The sequence below is a fragment of the Paramormyrops kingsleyae genome, chromosome 9 (assembly GCF_048594095.1).
Source record: "Paramormyrops kingsleyae isolate MSU_618 chromosome 9, PKINGS_0.4, whole genome shotgun sequence".
Taxonomy (NCBI): Eukaryota; Metazoa; Chordata; class Actinopteri; order Osteoglossiformes; family Mormyridae; genus Paramormyrops; species Paramormyrops kingsleyae.
The window spans coordinates 30,930,948-30,954,762 of NC_132805.1; the positions used below are offsets into that span (position 1 = coordinate 30,930,948).

Here is a 23,815-nt window from a genome sequence, read left to right on the forward strand (position 1 = left end):
ACGACCCCCATACCCCCCATGGGGGTGGGGCGGCCACACACGATAGCCCCAACGGACCCCGCCGTTAAGCGTAAGCACACAACCACGTTCTGCTTCTTGTCGGTCACTCAGTCTCAGGTCACATGACTGATACACCCACCTACCCCAACAAACCCCACCAGCATGGAGAGGGGGGCAAGGAGAAAAAACGAGGGAACATCAGGCTCACACAAGACATTCCTCCTCCCTGTACCATGTCCATGCAGCTCTTCACACATTAGCACAACTGCACTCCATCCATCCATCCATCCATCCATCCATCCAACAATCCCTGAACACCACAGCTGTCCAGAGCCACATCCCGAGACCCGTGGCACTCTTTTGGGAAGATGGACGGTTTACCGGGAGGTGCGCTGGCCTGCCAAAACAGTAATGTCGCTTTGTTACCCCTGAGCGACAGACACATGTAGGATGGGGGGGGGGGGCGGGCATTTATATTAAAGTGAAATGTTTGGCTCGAGCCTTGTCGATGTTCTGACAGGCCAGCATGCCACACTGGACGTTCACAGGGAAGCACAGGAACCAGCCGCCCACTCAGGACCCCGCCATTGTGTCACAAACACAGCCGGCAGCCGTGATGACTCACACTGACCTGTAGGGGGCAGTGTCGGCTGGCACACATGCTGGCGGCGAGAGACAGGATTTCATGGTACAGAACGTACAGACTTCATATTGGGGGACAAACGTTTCAGCTAGTGAAACACCCACGTGTCACACATACTTTAAGGGGGGGGCGGTGTTCCCATAAAAGAGGGAGTGGGAAATCCGGAGTGATCAGAGCACGGGGGCAAGGGGATACGACCTGCAGACCTTCTGGGATCATTCTCTTTTTCAGTTCAGGCCTAGCAGGGCACACATACAACTGAGAACAGGCTCACACAACTTCTGAGGCAGTTGGGGTTTAAGGGACTGCCTCAGGCGCTCAACGGTGACATCACTCTGCCGACCCTGAGATTAGAACCAGCGACCATCTGATCTAAGGCCCAGCGACATAAACATCTAGCCTAGCCACACACTGCCAAAACAGTGTTATCGCTTTATCAAATTTATCGCTTATTTATATTAGTGGTACTGCCAACATTAGCATTTGTACTAAATATTTACCAAGTAAAATAAAAAACAATGAATCAATTCATAAACCGTCCCAACAGCAAAAAAAACAAAAAAAAACCTTCAATCACCAAAAACAAATAGATGCAGCTTTAAAAACAGGCCCTTAACGGCCGCCCGTGTGGAGAGAGACCAACCGTTACAGGCCACACGAGGAGAGTCTGCGGGCAGCGCCGTGGGGCTCAGCGTGTGACATCTGAAGCCCTTTCCTGCCGCACGCAGGCACGGCGAGATCCGTGCCGGCACCGTGGGAACCTGCCGTGCCAGCCGCAGCCGCGCCGTGCCGCAGTAAACAAATAAAGGCAGTAAAGAGAGTGTGAGTGCGTTAAACGATAAAGCCGTGGGGGGGGCTGGGAGGACACAGGCGTCGGGCTCTGACCCCCGATGCTCACGCTGAGGCTATAAAACGTCAGACGGGCACCTCAAGAGACGACTCTGCCGGTCTGTCAGGGGGCCTCACTCGAACCCCCCTCCCCCCTCAAAAATATCATCTGCTGACTCAGAGGGTTTCAGAGGGAAGTCGAGGTTTCCAGCATGGGGGATGGAAAGCAGCTTTATACCCTGAAAATCTAATCTCACATGCTGGATACGTGGGGAGGGGGGGAGCGGCCCCCTGGACAGCCCTCTGGGTGTGGTATCTGTGCAGTTGCGCAGTGTGGGGGGGGCACACGGGAAACGTGGAGAAGCCGCACGTTCCAGGCTCAAGTGGGAAGCGGCCAGGGAGGGACCAGGGTATTTGCATGTATTTGCCTATAGGGAGGGGAAGCCACCCCCCCCCCCCCAGCCGGGGGTGTTTACAGGAGCGGCTCCTCTTGGTGGGAGCGTTCCAACAGGTACGTCTGTCTGGGGAGGGGGAGGGGGGGGTACACCGGGAATGGCGAAAGCGACCCGAGGAGCCTGGGAATCACGGAGCAGCTCGCTCCCCAGGACACGCCGGTCACCCTGGGGGCAGCAGGACGGTGAGAGAGCCTGCCCGGGGGGGGCACGGCTAAAATAATAACCATGTTGATAAAGGAAAAACAGGGCGAAGTCACAGGTGGCTTTTAACGCTCAGCTGCGTGTAAACACTCGTCAGAGGGCTCTGTAACGGTTCGCTGGGGTTAAGGTACAACAAGGGTGTGTGTGTGTGTGTGTGTGTGTGTGTGTGTGTGTGTGTGTGTGTCTGTACCAGCTCAGTTTCTCACAGAGTAGGACAGAGGGAGATGAACCTCGACCAAAGGACACCCCCCCTCGAAACATCCTGCCCCCATCAGCCTGCAGCTCCACTGGCCAACGTTACAGAGGCGCCCCCGGCTGGAAAAACATCTTTCCTACAGCAGAGGAGAGACACGGGATTCCACAGCACGGAAAGACGCAGCCTCCGGCTCCGAGCCTGCATGTCCCTCTACAGGTACATACAGGCAGAAGGTACACAGCCGTAGTACAAAGCGGATTGGCCCTGTCAGAGAAACCGCCAGATGACGGCACCCCCCCAGGCACACGTGCTGGGGGAGTGAAACACCCTGAATCAAAGAGACAGTCAGCTGCCAGGAGTCAAGACACTCGTGCTTGAATAGTTACTTTCATTTTCCTGGGGATGCGTCCATTAGAGAGACACAGCAGGGAGCCCCAGCCCCACGGCCGCCCCCCAGCCATGGCCCCCGTCCTCCCATCACCCGGGAGCTGTGGGTAACCGCCAGACGGGCGGGGTCACGAGGTTTCTATGCGGGGTTAGAGGCTCGCTCTGCGACGCGGCGAGGAGCCCGCAGATCCCGACAGACCACTGCTCCTCCAGATCCAGGGGTCCAAGCGGAGGAGGCACAGACGTGTGGTGCAGAGAGATGGCTGGGTGAACCCCAAGGGATCTGCTCCGGGTCTGGCCCACTGGGCAGAGGCCCCAGGGAGGCCCTAGGACATACTGGGGAGAGAGAGAGAGAGAGGTCTGGTCTGACCTGCTCAACCTGACACTACTGTGCTCTTCACCAGGGGAGCTGGGGGGAGGGGGGACTTACCTACTGCCTGTCAAACAGAAGATCATCACAGACATATTATAAAGTAAAAAAAAAAACATCAGTAACACCTTAATAGCACCTTAAATGTTTCAGCTGGGGGGGGGGGGGTGTGATATTAGTGTTTCTGTATCTGACAGGTCCTCTCCTGCCAGATACGTCGCCCATTTCATCGGGAGCGAACAGAGTCCTGCCTGGCATTCTCCCCATCACCTCGTACCCGCGGCCGGAACGTCTCACGTCGAGAGGTTTCACACTCCAGCTGGGGGTGGGGTAAGGGGGGGGGGGGGGGATCCGTCTCCGCTCTCCGAATCATCAGCTGAGCGGAAAGGTGCGAGGCGGAGGTCTAATTATCGCCGTCGCCCCGGGAGATGAGACACTCCAACAGGACTCCATCCGCCGCGAACCCCGGGCCCCGCGAGCCCCCCCTCCCCCCATTTCGCATGTATTTTCGATTGACCCCGGACATTTTGGGGTAACAGCCCCCGTTGATGCTGGACGTGCGCTTTCTGGGCGAGGTCCCACAGCGAGACGCAGAAATCCTAAAACATCCTCAAGTCCTCGCTGCCACAGATACACATTTATCCTAACAGACCTTAAAATGCCTCATGATAGCACTAAAGTGCAGATCCCCCCCCCAAAAAAAAGTTCCCTGTATGACTGAGCACAACAAGCAAAGTCCATGACGACATGGGGGGTTTTAGCTCAAAAGATGATCATCCAGGGGCGGTGGATCTCCAGTCACTGGGCGTGGAGTCTGGGCGTCTGGAGGCACGTCCTCGAAGTTAAACCGGCAGGTGACAGAGCGTGCCCCCCCCCGTGGGGACAGAGCGTGGCGAGTTCTGAATGGAAATGCGCATCCCAACGCCAGGCAGCCAACTGCCACCGCACCGAAATCAGCACAGCGGGACACGGAAATACCTTTCTGCGTTTGCAATTCCACTTAAATCCAAGGAAATGACAGCGGAATGGAAGGCAGCCCCCCCCCCACGGAGGCCGGTTTTAGCCACAGGGGGGAGCCATTGTTTACACACGTCCAGCCGAACGCCCCTTATATCTGCGGCAAAAACAACCCCTGCGGAGACGGGTGCACGACTGACACTTCTCGCTCCAACCCCACGCAAAACCTACAGGGGGCGCCGCAGGACAGGGCTGCTTTCGGCACAGGGGGAGGGTGACTAGATCAGGGCAGAGAGGCAACGTCGAAAAGGTAATGAATCACGCACACATACCCAAAACAGCCCAAGTCTGCAAACTGGGCACCCAGCAAAGCCTCCCTTTCACCAGCTCCAGCAGGACCAGCGCCCCTTAGGGCGAGGGCTGGAACAGTAGCTTGACAAGCCTCAGGCTCCCCAGCAGCATTTCATTCTCATTTAACATGAAAACACAGATTTCGAGACAGCGAGGATTCGGCCTGGATTCAGCGGTCAGTTTTATTGTAAGACGAACACACAATCCGGCTTGGGGCGCGTCTCCAAAAAGCATATTTGCTAACTATGTTAGCAACCTACATAGTTGAAAAAAATGCAACTGAATGGGTCCAGCTCTGCGATTGGCTGGCGGGAGCTTTGGGGAAACGCGGGAAACAGCCCTGATCCCTGAATGGGATCAGCAGCATCTTGGGGCTCAAGGTCCCCAACACCAAACTACAGGTGACAGAGACGGGACACAGCAGGGGGCTGGTGACACGCCCTCACACCTCTGCAAATCACACGTGAATCTGCGGGAATCGGACCCGCCGCGTGTGCCATCCATCTCCCCTCCTCCCCGACAGATATTTTAAAATTCATGAATTTGGCGGCTTGGCAGAGGAACATACATCCATCATCCATTATTTATAGCAAATAAAGGAAGCGGATCAAACTGCGCGTCATGAATGGTCCCTGCTCCCCGCTTTGATTGCTCGCCCCGCTGCCACTGCGGCGGCGGCTCGCCGGGGCGTCCCCGTGGAAACGCGTCGCCGGCAGCGACCGGGCCACGACGCCACAGTGCGCGCTTGTTTTTGTGATATACGGTGCGGGGTTTCCGGAAGGACCCGGGGCGTAAATCAAGAGCACACTGCTGTTACACACCATTGGGGGGGGGGGGGTCCCGAATGAGCCCTGCCTGAGATGTTTGAGAGATGCACGTCCCACATATTAACTTCAGCGGGTCACTGAGACACGAAGACAGCGGGGGTGGGGCAGCGGGATTTCATTTGTACCGGAGGATGGATTTAATCCGGATCCGAAGGACCCACCGGGACGAGGCCTTGTTAACGATTCCATCAGCGCGGCCGGTCTGTTAGCAGCCGAAGAAGCCGAGCGCCATCCTTCACGCGGCGCGATGCTGCGTTGCCAATATCTCCTTCTGGAAACTTCCACGTCGGTTCTAGACTCCAAGGCTAGACTCCAGGACTCTTGCAGGGGGGCATGGGGGGGGGGGACATATTGTGTCATATTGGTAAACTTCAGCTTAGCCGTTCCATTTAATAAAGCACTAAAGGCTCCACAGCAGATTCTAAAATTAGGATTAAGAAGAAAGACATGCTGGGCCTTTACGACTTAATGACCTGTAGCATAACGAGCCCCGCGGTTATGAAAAAGAAACGTCCTATTACAGGAGCCGGGGGGGGGGGGGCGGTGGCATCAGGAGGAACCGGGGATCCAAAATGAGCCATGACAGGCTGAACCGGGCCCAGAGCGACTTGGAACACAGAGCTGGCAGCCAGAGTTGCTTCCGGAATCTTCCAGAATCCTCCAGAAGGGGGAATGCTAACAACAGGCACAGAGCACCAACAGACACGCTCACTCCCTCGACAGGAAGTGACATCCTCACCCTATGGCAGCGCGTGGCTCAGCAGCTTAGAATGCTGTGCCTGAGATCGGAAGGTCGCTGGTTCAAGTCCCGTTCAAGTCAAGGCCCTTAACCCCCAAATCCTGAGACTGCTGGATGCTGCTTTCTCAAAAACGTGCGTCACATTGGATACAGAATCCGCTAAACAAATGCAAAACGTTGTATCCAAGCCTTCGGAACACGGCGTCACCGAATGTTACGGGAAACATTAATACCCCTCCTTCTTTTCTGCTTAGTGTTTCGTTTTTGCACAATTATACAGTCGTTCAATGAAGCAATTCAAATTATCCGAGGCCCTTAGGGTACAAGAACGGGTCCAGCCGATCATTACACCACCTGCTAACCTCTCACCTTCGGCCCCTCGCTTTTTAACTGGAAATCCATTTTTTTGCTGGTTCGTTAATAATTTTTATTGCTGTTTCTGTGCTATACACTTTTCCGGAAGCATCCGCGGGGTCAATACCATCAGCGGCTCTGACAACGGTCATTAATTAATTGATTTCCTGCAATAAAGGGGCTTAATTTCCATGAAACATTAACTCACCCCGGCACCCCCCTCCCAACCCCATCTGGGTCCGCTGCACCTGTGCCAGTAATTACGCTTCCGTTCGGACCCGCGACCCATCACCGTCCCCCGGGCTCCTGTCGCTCGGATGTGAATCACGAGCTCCTGCGCAGATGCGCGGCTTGGGGGGGGGGCAGGTGCCAAGGACCCCGACGAGAGCATGACCCACTTTCCCTCCCATCATGCCCCCCCCCCCAGCCCTCATCCTTCATGCTGGTCCCGAGAGCAGCCAAGCGACCTTGGGAGAGGTGGGGGGGGCACAGCTCTGATGACACAATCACAGGGAGTCTGAACACGTAACGCGGATTAGAAGCCAGGAAGGCCTTCCAGCACCCGCCGTGGTCTTTGGCGGGATCAGGTGGCGAGGAGACACCGGGCCGGGCAGCGTGGAGTAACATACTCCGCGATGTCGGCGCTCCATAATTAACACGCTCCAGCCACGGCCAGGCGCTGAGCCCTGAAAAGAGGCGGTAAGGAGCCTTAAACCAGTGAACCAGCAAATGCTGCCCCCGATTACGATATAGAGTGTGCAGAGGCGTGTTTCTCACACGCCGCAGCAAGGATACAGCCCGCCGGGGGGGGGGGGGGGGGATTCTGGATACTTCCACACACCCAACGACTGAGGTCCCGGGCGACACGCTTTTGGGACAAACTCACACCTCTCGGAAATATTAACGGCCCCAGAAACCATCCCAGTGTCTTAACTGTTGATCTGTGATTATTATTTAACCACAAAATCATCAAGGCAGTTTTATTCTCTAACAGGAAAGTCAGCGAAGTTTGCAGTATCTGGCACCCGAGGGATCTGCAGTTAGTAAATCATTTACGCGAAGAAATGTCAAAGAAAAAAAGTGATTCGTATTTCAAAAACAAGTGATGTGCGGCATAAAGCACAGAGGACGTTTCAGCATCTGTCCGACAGTTAATCTAAAGAACTCACACACGGTATATGACAGGTGCATCATGGGAAAGCAAAACCAACTTTTAAAAAAGCAGCAGATAACTATATTACAACAGGGCCGTGGTTCTTGGTTCTTGCCACGTGAAATTGCAAAAGTATTTTTAACCCTGTTTATAGTTGAGTGTTGGAATGAAGGCCAGAATAAAGATGAACATCGTTTCAATCCAGCGGCCTTTCCACCCTGCCCCCAGTGACAGCCCACGTGAAGGTTCTGCCTAAACACCCTAATCAGGGGAGCAAAGACTCTCTCGCTGAGGGAAACGCTAATTTGCACCCCCCCTGCTGGCAGCCCGATCGTTAGCTGCTCTTAATTAGCATCGCAGCACCTGTAAGCCGTCCTGAGCGGTCAACACGTCGATGTGAACATCGACCGACAATCTCCTTTTAAATTAACCTCGGTCAGACCCCGGTCCTCCTTAAGTGGGGACCTCTGCCTCCACCTCATCGCTGTCCACCATCCACCAACACCTCACACAGCTGTCAGTCACCGCAAGGCCACCGCTGACCTCTAGGAGGCGACCTCACCAATACCCCCAGACACTTCCGTCCGGAATCATCTTGAACATTAATTTCTGACATCACACTCGGCAAGACGGTGCAGACAAGATCGGACATGAACAAGCCGCTAGATTTTTAACCTGTCAGACTGAAATCTCCTTGCATTAAATCAGACGGACAGACCAACCCTTAAAGTTGCTTATCAGCACCAAAAAGCTATGAGGGTCAGTGGAACCACAAGCCTCTGAATTACAGAACAAACACGCTGATCAGATGCAGAAATAAGATACGTCATCAGGACTGTCAGAATAAGAAAGAAATGAAAACCAGCTAATTAAGACAAAGTTTGTGAAAAACCTAAAGGAGTTAAAATATTTTTTGACCCACTGTTTTTGAAATGGAAAAAAAAAAAACTCACTGTAGTAAATATCCAGAGCAAAATTTTCAATTTCCTCTCCGAAAAAAGGAGAAGTCATGGCTGGAAACCATAGACAGAACGGTGCCTGTTACGAAGGAGCAAAGTCCGTCTAACACAGACGCACGTGGAGGCTTTGAAATAAAAATGACCCAAAGAATCCCAACTCAGATGTATAAACACTCAGGGAAAATGACCATCACTGCCGGGCACTACCAACTAGATCTTTGCGGGGGTGGGTGGTCTCCATGCAAGACTGGACAGGACTCCCCGACGAGTCAAACCAAGACCTGACACCCAAGAGCAGTGCAACTAACTGTGCAATGCTTTGTTTATGGGGTCCTGCTCCTAAGCAGTTTGCTGATCCATGCGAGCTGTAGGACCTTGTAGGGCAGAGGGCCGCGGTGGTGAGCGTGAACCTGATGCCAGGAAGCACACGGGGGGGAGGAGGAGGTCTGGGAAGGTCTCAGCAAGCTAAAGCATGAAGCTGGGAACAGAGTCTGTTTATTTCCTGACATTTTGACATCTACCTTTTATTCGCTCAGCAGACCAAACCAACGTACAGCTCAGAAGGTCCCCAGGAGCCGTAAGGAGACCCTCTGATCCTGGACAAGGGCCCAAAAGTGAACCGCTCACAATAAAGAAACAAAAAACAGCCCAGTGTAGCCGAAAGGGGACCTCGGCGACTCGGGATACCTCAAGGGAGAACGTCAGACAGCGCGACCCTGAGAGGTTAACGAGGGCGCAGAGAGCGGCAGCCATCGCAAGGAAGGCAAATATTTACACATGCCGCTGTTTCTGACAGTGTCCCAAAGAAAGGCACACCTGCCGTTTAGGGTGTGTCAACAGGAGCTGTGTTGGGGGGGGACGAGGGGGGACGACATGGGAAGGGTGCAGATCACAGCCAATTACTGCTGGTGGGGGCACGGCGAGCTTCTCCCTAAATCAGTAGCTTGTGTTATAAAAGTTTCAGGCATTATGAGTTTTGCAGAGGGAGGGAGACAAAAGTTGGAATATAAGGGTTAGGGGTCCCGTGAGGTTCCCTGGTCATGGGGAGGTTGGTGTGTGTGACAGTGAGATCACTATAGGTGGGGATTGAGGGGGTTTGCAGGTTTGCATGCTGACCCAGGTTTGCCGGGTGCTTAATCACGCCAGAAGGGGGCGCGTGACCACGGCAGAGCCTATAAGTCACCCCATTCCCCCCCTCCCCGGTGAGAATACTGCCAGTGGGGGGTCCAACCAGCCCCGATTCCCATCCCCGAGCTCGTTAGCAGCTAAAACATTTAAAAAGCGGTTTCTAATAATTCAAACGAGCCCGGCGTGGTGATGAGGTCGCATCTCACCCAGTTTTAGCCTTAAGAATCTGGGTGTGAAGGCAAAACATGCTCACCATAAAGACTCAGGGTGCACGTGGGTGGGGGGGGGGGGGGCGGCAGGGAGGGTGAAGGTAAATATTTGAGGCTAATTAGCATGGGGAGGTCCCGGATGGGGCAGGTGGCGTCTTTGTGCAGTGATCACGCAAACAGGACCTGGGACTCCTCCAGTCAGCCACCTGCCGGGGGGGGGCAGTGAGAATGAGCGTGACGATGACGGTTGGGATTGGGAACTACACGGTACACGGGGGGGGGGGGGACTGTTTCCTGGACGAACACCAGATGCCCCGCTCAAGGCCCCGCCCCTCACATGGTAAGCCAACTGACGCCGGGGAGCCGTTGAGGAGATTAATGACCTCTACAGACACCCCCCCCCCAGTGATAGCTGGGCCCCACCCCTCTCTACCCAAATTCCAGGCACATGTTTACTGCAGTTTTCAAGCGTCCCAGTTCAGTCCACAGCAATGAAGGGGCCCCTCTGCAACTTCTTGGGGAGACAGAACAATCCAGGTCGCCCCCCCCCTCCCCATTGGCCCCCCATTCCCAGGCAGGCTGCTCCCATGCAAATGACATGCAAATGACATGCAAATACAGCAGAACCCAAAACTAGTGACGGCCTGGGTAATAAACAGAGAACTTAGCCTCTCAGCACCATGCTCAGCCCTCAGGGGCTCTATGCAAATCGCATGCAAATACCCCCAAACTGCATTCATTTCAAGATAACGTCCCGAACCCCCCCCCGAAAACTCAACGCCTGCGAGTGCAGCGACAGGGCCGGCGATCCCGGTCAGTGGGAGGACACCGGCGTCCCAGGGGCGGTTAAACCAATGGGGGGGGGGGACCAGAGGAAATGAGGAGGGGCGCTCACGTGGAAAAAGGGCGGGGGGGGGGGGGTATCATACACGGCAGCCAGCAAAGGGAAAGCACGCCGCAGGGGCCGGCAGACGAAGAGCGGGGTCTGTACCCACCCCATAATAACCACCGGGTGGAAGGGGGGGGGCTGCCTTCAGGGGGCTCGGGAATGCTGCCGTGGGAAGGAACCAATACTCACGCAAGGGGTTGGGGGGGGGGGGGGGGGGTCCCAGACCCGTCCAGAAGGCTGGGGGGCAGCATAATTCTTCAATGTTTCACTCACCTGCACTTACCAACTACTAAGGGATGTGAAGTGTGACACCCTGGTCGCCTGGGGGGGGGGGGGGCATCCCTTCCTCCCTATTCTGACAGTTTCCCCTGGCCCCCATCAGATCCTGGGGGTGGGCAGCTTACGCCGGATTCACGTGGGGCTGTTCTGCAATGTGACGTGATCGTGCTGTGAATATGCTCTCGCTGTGGGGTTCCCCTCTGAGCCTCACGCAGAACCTCGGAACCTAGGTTCCGGCTCTATCTGCCTAAAGCAGCCAGATTAACAGGGATTCAGGTATAAAACTCGCACGGCCAAGACAGCGACGCTGAATGTGACCGGCCCCGAAGTGCCGTGATCTGAAGGCCAGAAGGGGGCGACGCAGCACTGGTCAGGTCGGAGCGGGGGGGAGAGCGTGTCCCACATCTGGAGGTGGTCACGCTACACCTGGGGGGGGGGGCAGGCCATCACTCATAACGAGTCATGTGACGGCTCCCCCTCTCAGTGGGCAGTGGGTCAGGCCATCTCCACGGCAACAACGGGGACACCAGCGGCCTGCTTTATTTTGGGGCGAGTTCACAGCACGCGTTTGTAATTAACATTAAAATTTAGAACCCCCAACCCCATGTCAGAACCCCCAGTGAGGCCTGGGCCCAGGGTCCACAAAACCACCTTTAGGGGGCCCCCCGCCCCAAAAGCGCCCCCATAATATGCCGGACGAAAAGCATCCAGACGGCCAGACCGGACAGGCAAGCGAGATGGGCAGCTTGGCGGGGGGAGGAGAGACGGAGCCACCAAGAGGAGCGAGAGAAACGGGGGGGGGGGGGGGGGGGGCAGCAATGAGGAACGGCCCGGCAGGACAGCTGGCCACCCGGCCGCCGGCCCCCGCCTGCAGATTAATTAGACGGAGCGACTTGCTCCCAGACGGCAAGCTACTGACCCACTTACGCACCGGAGCTCGTTACGGCACCCCGGCCCGGCCCGGCACGACGCTCACGCTTGGCCGGGTCCATTCATCAGCACGGGACGGCCCCACCCCGGGGGTCACCGTACCGGAAAACCACACGCCCGGGAATCCTGAGAGAGCTCCGGAAATGACGGTCATTTATCCAGAGCCGCCCTCCACCTCGGCAAAGGTCAGCCGGCAGGGACAGAGAGGCCGTCAGCACCCAGAGATAAACAAACAGACCACAGCACGATTAAACGCACCCCCCCCCCCAATCCTTTCAAATGACAGGTACAGTAATGCCCCCCCCCCCCCCCCGAACACCATCACATTGCTACAGCGATGTCCAAGCCGAACCGTGACGCCGGACAGCCCACGCAGGACATTGAGCCAGTGTCGGCCTCCCCAGAACCGCAAATCTCCAGTATCCTACTGGATAGAGGAACAGGACCTACCAAATTAGGCAGTGGGGGGGGAGGCAAACTTTGGTGATCAGTGGTCATTGTTGACACACCACAGCACACAGCGCACAATAACGAAATGTGTTCTCTGCATTTAACCCATATATGATGTCGTGACACAGCAGGGGGCAGCTAATTCAGCGCCCGGGGAGCAGTGCTTGGGGGCGGTACCTGGCTCTGGGTACCTCAGTGGTGCCTTGCTGGTCGGGGATTCGAACCAATCATTCAAGTGCGGTTCCCTAACCATTAAGCCACCACTGCCCAAAACCCAAAGAGAAGAGTTAATGAGTCAGGGGGCACTGCAGTTGAGTGGCCTGCCTCAAATCCCCCCCCCTCCCAGATTGGGCCGGCTGTACGACCCCTGGGGTTGGGGGGGCGTATGGCACATGGGTACGGCAGCTCTGTGAGCTTTCTGCCGGGTTTGAGCCACTTCTTTCAATCTGGCCCCAAAACAGCAATTATCCTGTTCAAATAAACACCCCGATAAGGCCGCTGTGCGGCGTTCAGCCAGGATGATCGTTGTCCCACAACGAAGCAAAATGTTTGACGGTCTGGAAATATTAACAAAAACCGTGATTCTGTTGACAGATCTGGGAGGACAGAGCACAGGCTTCTGGCCAAAGCGGGCTGCACCAGAGCCACCAAAACGCAGAGATCACCTTCGACAGCCCCCCCCCACACACACACACACACCACCACCACCAAGTCAGCAAGCACTGCCATCCCCATCTTTCAAACCTCTACCATCATGATAAGAGATAAAAGGTGGCCTGTTCTTGTTTTTCTTCGTTAATACCGCGTGCTTCTTACCGCAAACCAATAAACGGTCAGAAACTGGAATGATCAGAATCTCACAAAGGAAACACTGCAGATCTAGCGGCCGACGCCAGCATCGAATGACGGTGGGGAAGTGAAGGCCACGGATGTGTCTGGGGAAAGGTAAGCTTCAACTTAAGCTTAACTTAAACGAGGCTGATCCCCCCCAACCTGGAGAGCATGCCTCCCCCCCAGCACAAGTTAATAGAAAACGCAGTTAAAAACACTCTGTATTGATGGAAAGTCAATCCTACTCCCCATCCAGAAGTTCTATGAGGGTCCAAACCAAACAAAACAGAGAAACGCTAAAGCCCACAGTCCTGCAAGCCTACTGGACCGGACCACAAAGAGCAGAGTGTACCAGAACCATCCACCTGGACTCTGTACTGCCTCTCGCTTATGGGAATGAGATCACTGATACTCAGCTTGTGCATCTCAGGCCCTCAGTTACCCGATAAGAAAGCCAGAGAACTTTCTAGAAGAGACCACATATTGGACAATCGCTCAGGCAAAACAAGGACAACCGGGGAATGGAAACCCAGAGTTTGCGAGCTGAATTCCAGAGGAATCTTGAGTTTTAATTATATATCTTCAATATCAGTTGTTAATCTAAAACACTGAACACTAAAACGCCGTGTCATATGGCCTCGATCTGCACACACTGGCAGGATGAGGGGCGGCGCCCCCTGCTGTTCTGGAGGACTGTCACAGAACGGGGACGCGGAGGAGTTTACACAGACCAGCGAGCCGGTCGGCCACGGGGGCTGTGACCGGCACACATGCCACCCAGCAGGTGACCCTCCCGAGTCTCTCCATTCCCCCCACCCCTCCCTCCCTCCGGTGGAACAGCCCGCCCCTGGTCCGCGCTTCAGGACGCCGTCTGACGGGACAGCGGCCGCGGCAGACTGCCGTCGCCACGTGCCTGGCTGCTCGCCGCCTTCCCAGGGCGCCGCACCGCCAGACAGCCCAGAGAGCGGCAGATGGCCGGCGATGACATCACCCCCAGACGCGCGGCGGCGAGCGGCGGCCCAGGCTCCGTGGTAAGGTGAGGTCAGGCCTCCAAAAGCGCGTTTTAAGGAACTAACAACAATGCCGGTCAGACGAGAGCTGGGACCCATTAAGGCGAAGCTAATTTTAACCAGAAAAAGGCAGCAGAGCCTCAGCCCACAGACTTCTGGGAAATGCGGGGGGATTATTCCGGCACGGCGTAGCGGACGGGATGAAGCGGCACGCTTGTGGGGGGGCACGGAGATTGCCTTCCCTTTATCCCACTCTATGAAGAGACCCCACAGCCACACGCCACCTCAAAAATAATAATAAAAATCCCATTAATGCAAATGAGTGTTTCGGGGAGGGGGGGGGGGGGCTTTATCGACCGCGAGAGGGTCCCCCTACGCCTTGCCACGCTTTACTGTTGCAAAGGGGGGGGGGGGGACGACACCTCCTGGCCGCAGGAGATAAACATGCCAGGGGGGTGGGGGGGGACGAGCCGGGCCTCAGCTCCGTCTGCGGCTGCCGCTAGCAACTTGATCCATGCCCCCCCCCACCTGCCCACCCAGGGCAGGATCTGCAGGTACATGCACACACACAACTCCGCCACCCCAAGTGCCAGCTGCCCCCCCTCGATGCCCACCTGCTGTGCTGGGATATCCGTTACAGCGGCCCGATGCTACAGGGCAGCGAATTTATGGGCGTGTCCCCAGGGTTGGGGGGGGGGGGGGCATATCAGCCATACAGATATGACCGATCATGGTGACCCACTGCAGTTACTAGCTTAGGCTCCCCAGGAAGACAGGCGGGCTGGACGACCAAGCCCTAGCAAGGATTCTGGAAATGCGGAAATGGGGATACTTGGGGGCGGGGGGGGGGGGCATAGGGGTATTCACAGCGCGCCGCTTACAACGCTTTCGTCGAGTTACATCACCACTTCGATGCTTTCACTGCAGCAGCCCAGTGGAGGGCGCCGCTTAACACGCTTCGGTGCCCCCCCCGGGACAGGGGCGAAAGGGAAAAGAGCATATCGATGACTGATCACTTCCCCGAAGGCTGCGGGGGCCTCACAAACATCAGCTGCTCACAAATATCAGCCACCATTCAGCACACAGAGACAGGGATTGAAAACGGTCCTGGGACAGTCAACGACTTTTTGTCAAGGGGGGGGGGGGGACACCCCCAGAGCAGCTGGACAAACAGCAACTAAAAGTCCAATCTATCCGTTTTCATCCAGCGAGCCCTGCTTACTTCACCCCCCCCACAGCAGCCTACTGCAGCTTTAGCACCCCGCCCCCCCCCTCCACCAACCAATATATTTTGGCGTCTTTTCAGACAGGGGTCAGATAAAGTTTTAGTGAGCCCACCGGGGCCACAGCAGACACACCCATATTGGAATCACTCCCCCCCCATCTGAAGAGCTGGCCACCAAGAGCCACCACTCATGGTAACGTAACATCAGATCAGTTATTACACAGGGGTCAAAGGTCATGGCGCCGACCACCGCAGGCGGGGAAACTTTATAAGCGAGGTCGGAGGCACCAGGCAGAAGGCCACCCCCCCCCCTTCTGAGGGGGTACGCTTATTGGATCGCCCCTGTTTTGTGAGAACTGGGTTCAAGGGCCAATTCATTTGGACAGGATCCAAATGTCTGGGGGGAGAGGGGACACAGGGACAGCCCGTTGCTGGGGGGGGGGGGGGGGGGGGGGGCAGTGCTTGTGGTGAGATGAAGGTACAGCAGTGCTTTTATCCCTGCAGCTCATGGCTGAGCCGGGGGGGGGGTTCTCGGTGAACGTAAGCATTTACGACTTGATTTACAGCTTAATCATAGCTCCCTCTGTCCCTCGTCCTCCAGGACAACGAGCGGGGGTGCCAAGCTGGATCACCCAGTCCACTTACTCTGAATCGGGCCGCGACCCCACACCATAGCGGTCAACAGGAAGTCATCAGCGACAGAAATGAAACTCCCTGCCTGAAACATGACTAATGTCTGCAGGCAATGTGGGGTTAATGTCCCACCCCCTGGGATGACGTTTAGGGGGAGGGTCTTGATCTAAACAGCTATCAGACTTTAAAATGATGCATTTCAACCAATAGGTTTGGGGAGGGCGAAGGACAATCAAATTAAAATCGACCAATTGAGTTTCACGGCTTTCCCAAGATGGTACTGGAGCAAGGGCCCCGGGGACTAGTCACACCCACCTGGGGGGTCAGGCAGGGGCTAGGGTCACCCACCTGGGGGGTCAGGCAGGGGCTAGGGTCACCCAGCTGCCCGTCAGAACCCCGCCACTCTAGGAGGGAAATCGATTCAGGGAGGAAGACAAAACGGCATAAAAATGCAGACAGGCACACAGGTACACGCCACCGCCGCCCCCCCCCCCCCCCAGATGTTTTCTGCGAGCAGCAGCAGAGCGCACCGTCCGGCTCCTAGAGAAGGGGAGAAAAAAAAACACAAGACCGCCAGCCTCTGATTGGCTGCCTCACTTGCCACCCAGCCACTCAGCTGCGGCCGACGGGCACCTGTTTTATGAATGGGCTTCAGCCTACGTCCCGTCTGCGCAGACGCGAGCTGCAAATACTACACATACATACACACACGTGTTCATGTTTCCCCGACCCCCTTGCATTGGCACCACACACACACACACACACACACACACACACACACACACACACACACACACAGAAAACAGAAGCTCCGAAATGTCAAATTCCAGGCAAATCAAGTAAGCAATATAGAGAAATTACAAACGGCCCGTTACAGCTGGTCTGGGCAGGTCCACGCACGTACCAGGAGGGGCTTGGCTCCCCTCCCCCCCATAAATGCCACCACGGGTCCACAATGCACTTGCGTGCAACAAGGAAACAGCCTGGTTTGACTGTTAATGGCTACAGGCGGCAATATTTGTCCCGTGTAAATCATAATTATACTGTTCCAGTTATAAACGTGGAGCACGGGGGTTGGGAGGGGGGGTAATAAACCTAATAGAAAGTCACTGGGTTATCGCAAGCAAGCAAAGCAGCCAAGGGCAGCAGAATGGCGCGGCGTAACCGAGTACACAGCACCACCTACAGGCGGGCTGGGGAGACGCAGCTGCAGTAGTACCGCTGCCCTCATGCGACCTTTCACAGCTGGGGTCATCCAAACAAAACCAAGACCAGCGTGTGATACAGGGGCAGGCAGGAGACACGCCATCACGGGCACAGGGGGGTGCTTTGGCGCCCCCAAGAGGCCAGGCTTTCTTACAGGGGACGGAGGTTGGCGAAGAACCGACGACGCTGCAGAGAACGAAATAAATAAAGGCGCTCGCTGCTTAACAAGTGTCTCCACAAATCGAGGATGACATCATGCGATTCGGGGAGCGCTGAGAGCGGCGTCGCGTTTAAACCGCTTGTGTGACGCTGGTCGCGCCTCGCGAGCCTCCAACTCAGGGCTAATACTGCCACCCGCTGGCAGCCGTGTGAACTGCCCTGTGTCGGCGCTGGCTGGAGAGCATCTGCGGTGCGGTAGCTTTGTTCAGATAGAGACGTAGACACCTAGGTCATCAGCTGGGGTCAGCTGGAGAAGCAGGTACCAAAATGAGGGCGGGGGGGGGGGGGGAGCTCAGCCTCCCAAATACAGCAGGCGTCACTCTCCGGATAACCTGTCCTGAAATACCCACCATCTCCAGCATGTGTGTAAAGGCAGGATTCCGCTGGCACTATGGGAAGGGGAAGGTGGACAAGACCCCCCCCCCCCCCCCCGGCACTAGGGGGGGAAAAAAAGCAGTAGCTTCAGAACAGCAGGAGAACCAACACAATCATTGTGCCCTTATGATAAAGGGCACAAACAGCCCCCCCCCCCCGACTCACCTTCACCAGAGACTCACAGACAGACATATAAGGGCAAAATATTCACATCATTCACAAGCTGGAAACACGTCTGACCCATTACAGGAGCGGGGGGGGGGGGACTGAGGGGGGGCACATAGGCACAGCTGCAGGCCAGTCACCCTCCCTCCCCCTCCCCTCTCTCTCCCCTCCCTTCCCCTCTCTGCCTCTCCGGGGCAGCAATCCGGTCTCTCCCCCCTCCCTGCCATACACACGGCATCACACGCACACATCAGGTATGTGCTCTGCTCGTGCTGGCTACTCGCTCCTGCACCGAGACGCATTTAAGGTTATACATACTTATGAGTATATTAGACACAGATGAGACTAATTACACCAACAGGATTGCCTTTCCTGAAGGACAGCCAGGAACGCGGGGAAACACTGTCAGAACACGGTGCAGCAGGAAGGGGGCCAAGGATGGGGGGAGGTTGCTGGCAGAAACCACTGGACGCTTACTTACAAAGCACTAGGCGCTTTCCCACCAAAGCTCAGGATCCTAGTTCCTGGTTCTGAGTTCCTGTGCCATCTCAATTAGGAACTCCTGCCATTCCCGGCCACTTTCGTGTGTCAGTTTCGTGCCTCACAACACGAACCGGGAACTTTATGCTAAATAAACACGGAAGACACAAAAAGCCTGCAGGATAAACTTCACACGTAATTTCATAAGAAGCGACCCCACCACGCCATAACAAGGCAGGGAGAGCACTTTGATTTGTTAGTTACTGGGGCAGTCGGTCATGCAGTCCGAATAACAGGACACAACCTTCTATTTGTGTTTCATTTATAAGCCCCTTAAAATGTTGACAGTTCATTATTACGTCTGGCCAGCAGGTTAGTCTTTTGTTTTCCTCATAATAAAGAAAAAATGGTGTAACGTTATTCTGCTAATAAGCGCTGGCAGGTTTCACTGTCGCCACCGGATATTAGACAGAAGTATGTCAGTCATCAAATGAATTTTCTGAGGCAGAAATATGGAGATGCAGCATCTAATGTATGTAACATGACAGATACAAGAAATAATTTCATCTGCTCAATTTTTTTCTTTGCTACTTCTATATCTTTACGCTACACTTCTGTTAGCACTGGTGCTTGTGGTCGACCAATCAGCAAAGTTTATCAGTAAGTCTTGCTCAAGTGAAAAGTACCAACTTCAGAGTAGAGACTAAAAAAAGGTTCCGGAACTGCCTCCAATGAAGTACAGTCAGGCATGGCTGCAGTGGGAACAGGATAGAAGTCCCTGGTTCCTGAAGAAGGTTCCTGTGGTGGAAACGTGCCTACTGACTAGGTGGGGGATACAGTCACTGACAAACTACTGACTGGGGCTGGTGTGGGGGGGGGGCAGTTACAGACAAAGAACTGACTTGGGAGGGCGCTTTACTGGAACAACAACAACAACAACAACAACAACATCAGAAGGCAAACATCCTGACACACAATCGTCCTGCCAGTTCCAGTGTGTTCACAAATCGAGGGGGGCGTGGGGGGGGGGGGTGGGAGACACACACACTGTGCGGCGAGAAGCTCAGGGGACGGAGCTGGACGGAGCAGAGTTGGACTCCAGCACCTGCCTCATCCCCAGTGGAACATTACAATTCAGCAGGACCCGGGACAATTACAGCGTGTTTCACAGCGCTGCCTCAGGACCCGCGAGCGAGGGCGATTTGCATGTTCGAGGTATGTGATTAATGCCCCCACCCCCCACCAACACCACTGACCCAAACCGCTGTTTGGGAGGACGCCCGGAGGGGTAATACATTCAGACCGAAATCAGCCTCTTTACGGAGGGGTATCCACATGTTCTGTCTGCCCCCCCCCCCCCCCTCTATTCTAGCACCACTTCATCCACCAGGAAACGGTCCCAGCGGCAGCACCTACAGCGGCTGTCTGGGCAACATGCAAATCGCATGCAAAGCGGGGCAGCGGGAGGGAGTGCGGGGGCGGGGTCTGGGGGGGGGGGCGGGGTCTGGGGGGGCACCTTCAGATACCATGTCCGAACGTTTAAACGACACTCATGCCAGGGGCTGGACGGATCCCTGACTGGAATCACTCGATTCATTCCTGGGATTTCCGAAGGAAAGCAGCATGCTATTTCACCATTTTTGCTGAACCCCCCCCCCCCCGATCCCACAGGAAATACCCCCACAGGGAGGAATGAGAGGGCTCGATTATGGCTTCAGACTGCATAAATCCCAGCTAAAACGAAGGACAACAAACACACGCATCGTCTTTCCAAAGGGACCCTTTCTGAAGGTGCAATCGCTGCAGCGCGATGGGGGGGGCTGTATTTAATCCGACAGACTTAGAAACGCAGACAGACGCATTCCAGCCATAAAGTGTCACCTTAGAAGCTGAAGCAGACCCTCAGAGGGGGGGCTGGGTTATAAATTAAATCCCAGACTGGGGGGGGGGATTACATCTCATTCTTTTGATATGACCAAAAACAGGGCTCCTGAAATGTTACTGGGCTAAATAGGCACAATTAAACAGGAGGAGGAATCAGCAAACTTGGAGGAAGTGGTCGGGGCAGCCACGTGGGGGCGCTGTTCATCTCCTCACCCGAGTCCTGAGTGAGATGCCCCCAGTTAATGACATACAAGCAAAGCCTCCAGACGCCTCAGAGTGGAGCAATCTCCCAATCCTCCAGGTTAAGAAGCTGTCTGGTCAGCGTCCACACGCCCCCCCCCCGCCCCCCCCCAACCAACCCTCCCCCCCCCCCCGCTAGCCGATTAGTCCAAGCAATGGGTTTATTTTCAGACTGAGGAACTGATAAGAACCAGATGTCTCTTCAGGCAGGCGGGGGGGGGGGGGGGCTTGCGTTTCCTCGGGGATAGCCGTGAAAAGCTCCCCACTGTTCATTAACCACGGTGAACTCTGGGGCACGCCCCCTCCCGACTGGGGCTGGTTCAAAGCCGCGCCAAAGCACAGGCCGAGCAGATCTCCCCCCCCACCCCACCCCACCTCAGCAGTTACCCAGCAGACAGGGTCTGTGTGCAGAGGTCGCCATCTAGTGGTCAGAAAAACAACAGCCTTCAACAGGGGCGAAAATACCACTGCAGTATTTATTTATGGAATGAAAAAGACTGATGTATTTTAATTAAATTTAAAACCACCTGCAAAAAGAGAACTCGGCAAGACAGACAAACAAATAAAGTTTGCGATGAAGTACATATTATATCAGCGATACTAACCACATTAACACAGGGAATACAGGCTCTGCTGTTCCCAGAGCCTTTGACCTCACAAACATGAGGGACAGGCGCTGCCCCAAGCCGGCAGGGCAGAGGCTCAGTCCCCAAACGAGGCAAGACACCAATTTCCATGCTGGGTGGTTAGTCAGTTATGTTAACCTTAACGCCAGGCCAGACATCAAGGATGTATTCATGGTGAACAAATGGAGAGTAAAACAGATTTAACAAATAAAAAATGTCAAGACATCATAAAAAATTTGAAAACAGCCTAATAAGGTTTTTATTTCCACGCTGGAAATTGGTCACTTTTCTCTGCCTGGGCGATAAGACCTTCACATGCCAAACACACACACACACACACACACACACACACACACACACAATCCAAATATCACAGCGCTGAATATACTAATGACGTCACGTTAGCCTTACAGCTTTTTGTATGGGGGATATTTACCTAGGCAGCTCTGTAAAAAGCTTCTTAAAGCCTTAAAATGTAAATAAAAACTAAAAGTAACCAAGGGACTGTAAGGATGCACATGGAGTGGGCGGGACTATAGGGAGAAGTCAACCAGTAAGAGCCAACAGAGTAACCAATGAGAAGGAATTTAACTTTGGTTGCCATTGTAACTCCATTTGTCATTGGCTCCCCTCCACAACAGCTCGCCAGGCCCACATCCCGATTAAGGAAGCAGACAGGCAGGCGGATGCACCTACCCGTTACGGTGTAGCCGCCAGCGGCCAGCTGGCCAGCCATGTACTCGCCGTCGGAGTTGTTGTGGGAGCATCCCCACGTCTTCACCCAGATCTTCTGAGTACCGGGGATGACACTGTAGAGGAAGGCAACAGGGCGACGAGCAGTATGAGAGCTAAGCAACCAAAAGATAAAGGAAGACAAATCTGAGGCACCAAACAGCTCCGACCCAAAAAAGTTAAGTTCTAGGCTGATACATTGGGCGTCTGTGTGCATCCAGGTGGGAAGAGTCTCACGGCAGGACAAGGTGATGCTGCAGTGGAAGCTACAGGTTTGTGGGGAAACCCGCCGCCTCCCCCTCTTTTCATTACGTTGACAGTCCGTCATTTAGGATAACATCACCTATCTGCTGCCCTCTCACCCAGACATGACAAAAAAAAGACAAGCGCAACCCTGCAACATCAGCTGCTGTTCCAAACACAGTCTAAACAGCCAAAAAGAGACCTTACAGTTTTTGCACAGCACTGTACAATTGAGTAAGCAGGGTCAGTCAGTCTCTGGAGCAACTGGGAGCGCAAGGGCCTGACAGTGAAATCATCCCGCTGACCTTGGGATTTGAACTGGCAACCTTCTGATCACAGACACAAGGCCCTAATCCACTGAGCCGCATGCCGCCCCCAAAAAAGGACGCAGCCCAGATGCAGATGAACTGTATAAATTATATTCTTCTGCTACGTTCTGCTACCTCTAACAACTGCTTTCTTCTGGCAGTTTTACTGCGGTTTACTCCTTCAATGCAGTTCAGGATATGAGCAGCCTGGACTAAGAAATAAAGTGCAAGAAAGCGGCTCCTAAAGACTGAGGGAGAACGACGGAGCTGAGAAGAAAAATAACAAATAGCAGCACTATAAACGAGACACAAGCCCCCGTCTCCCATCACGGTGGGAAGGCAGAGAGCGGCTCCTTACCTGTCCACCTTCAGCTCCTCCGCCTCCTCCTTCTGGTTTTTTTTCCGTGGCCGAGGCACAATGCCCCGCCTGGCAGATAGACGGTCATGGGGCGTAGGCTCCAGCCCCGACACCATGTCCTCGATGTCGTCCACATGGGAGTCGCAGGCAGCCGGCATCGCCTGCAGGGGAGTCATCAAACGACGGTCATGCTATGAGGAACACAGGAGGATTCGCGTGCATCCTGCCATCAGGCACTTCGCACTGCAAACCCCATATTTGTAATATTAAAAGGCACATATACCATCTGCTACTTTATAACTATTTTATATTATTTGAAAAATGTTTGTTTCCGTAACATTCCACAATCCGTTTTGCAGGATTCCATTTCTGTGCTTTTAAAAATTTGTGTGTCGTCTTATTTGGCAGTATATGTTTATTTGTTTTCACTTTATGTACCTCACTTCTGTATGCAGCAGAATGTCCGCCCGGGATCAATAAAGTTTATCTAATTTAAGATAAACGAATCTAATCTGAAATAAATTCAGGGGGCTGTATATTCACTGCAGCTGGCGCGTAATCAGCTTGTTTTGGTAGTCTTAGTAGAAGATCTACGTGTGTGTGGGGTTATATATACACATCTCCCTCAGAACACTGGAGAGTAGCAGACAACTTTGCTTATATGATAACATGCGATCGACGTATGTGTTTAATAGCTAAATGTGTTTAATAGATACTTAATCAACTAAATAGTTTCTAATTAGCCAGCGTGTGGACTGATGTAATTACGTACTGTGTAATAGCTGACAACAAACAATTCACAAGCTGTATGTTTATAAGCCAAAAATGGCTTGCATCTCACCTGTATTCACTGTCGTACGTTGCTCGCTAGAGGAAAGATGAGGTTTTTCGACTCTTCGTTTACATACGTTTTGAGATGATGGACTCCATGCTGGATTCAGCCTCTGACCTCGTGCTACGAAAAGCGGCGCAGGT

General features: G+C 54.4%; 1 protein-coding gene across 1 annotated transcript in view; it reads right to left on the bottom strand.

The window, feature by feature from the left end:
- cdkal1 (CDK5 regulatory subunit associated protein 1-like 1) overlaps positions 1-23,815 on the bottom strand; it is a 203,727-nt gene extending 179,912 nt beyond the window's left edge. Inside the window, exons 1-3 of the mRNA XM_072716755.1 lie at positions 23,682-23,815; positions 22,841-23,001; positions 21,896-22,008 (exon numbers count right to left, since the gene is read on the bottom strand). Coding sequence (XP_072572856.1) covers positions 21,896-22,008; positions 22,841-22,998 — 271 coding nt within the window. The 5' untranslated portion in view covers positions 22,999-23,001; positions 23,682-23,815. The remainder of the gene's footprint in view (positions 1-21,895; positions 22,009-22,840; positions 23,002-23,681) is intronic.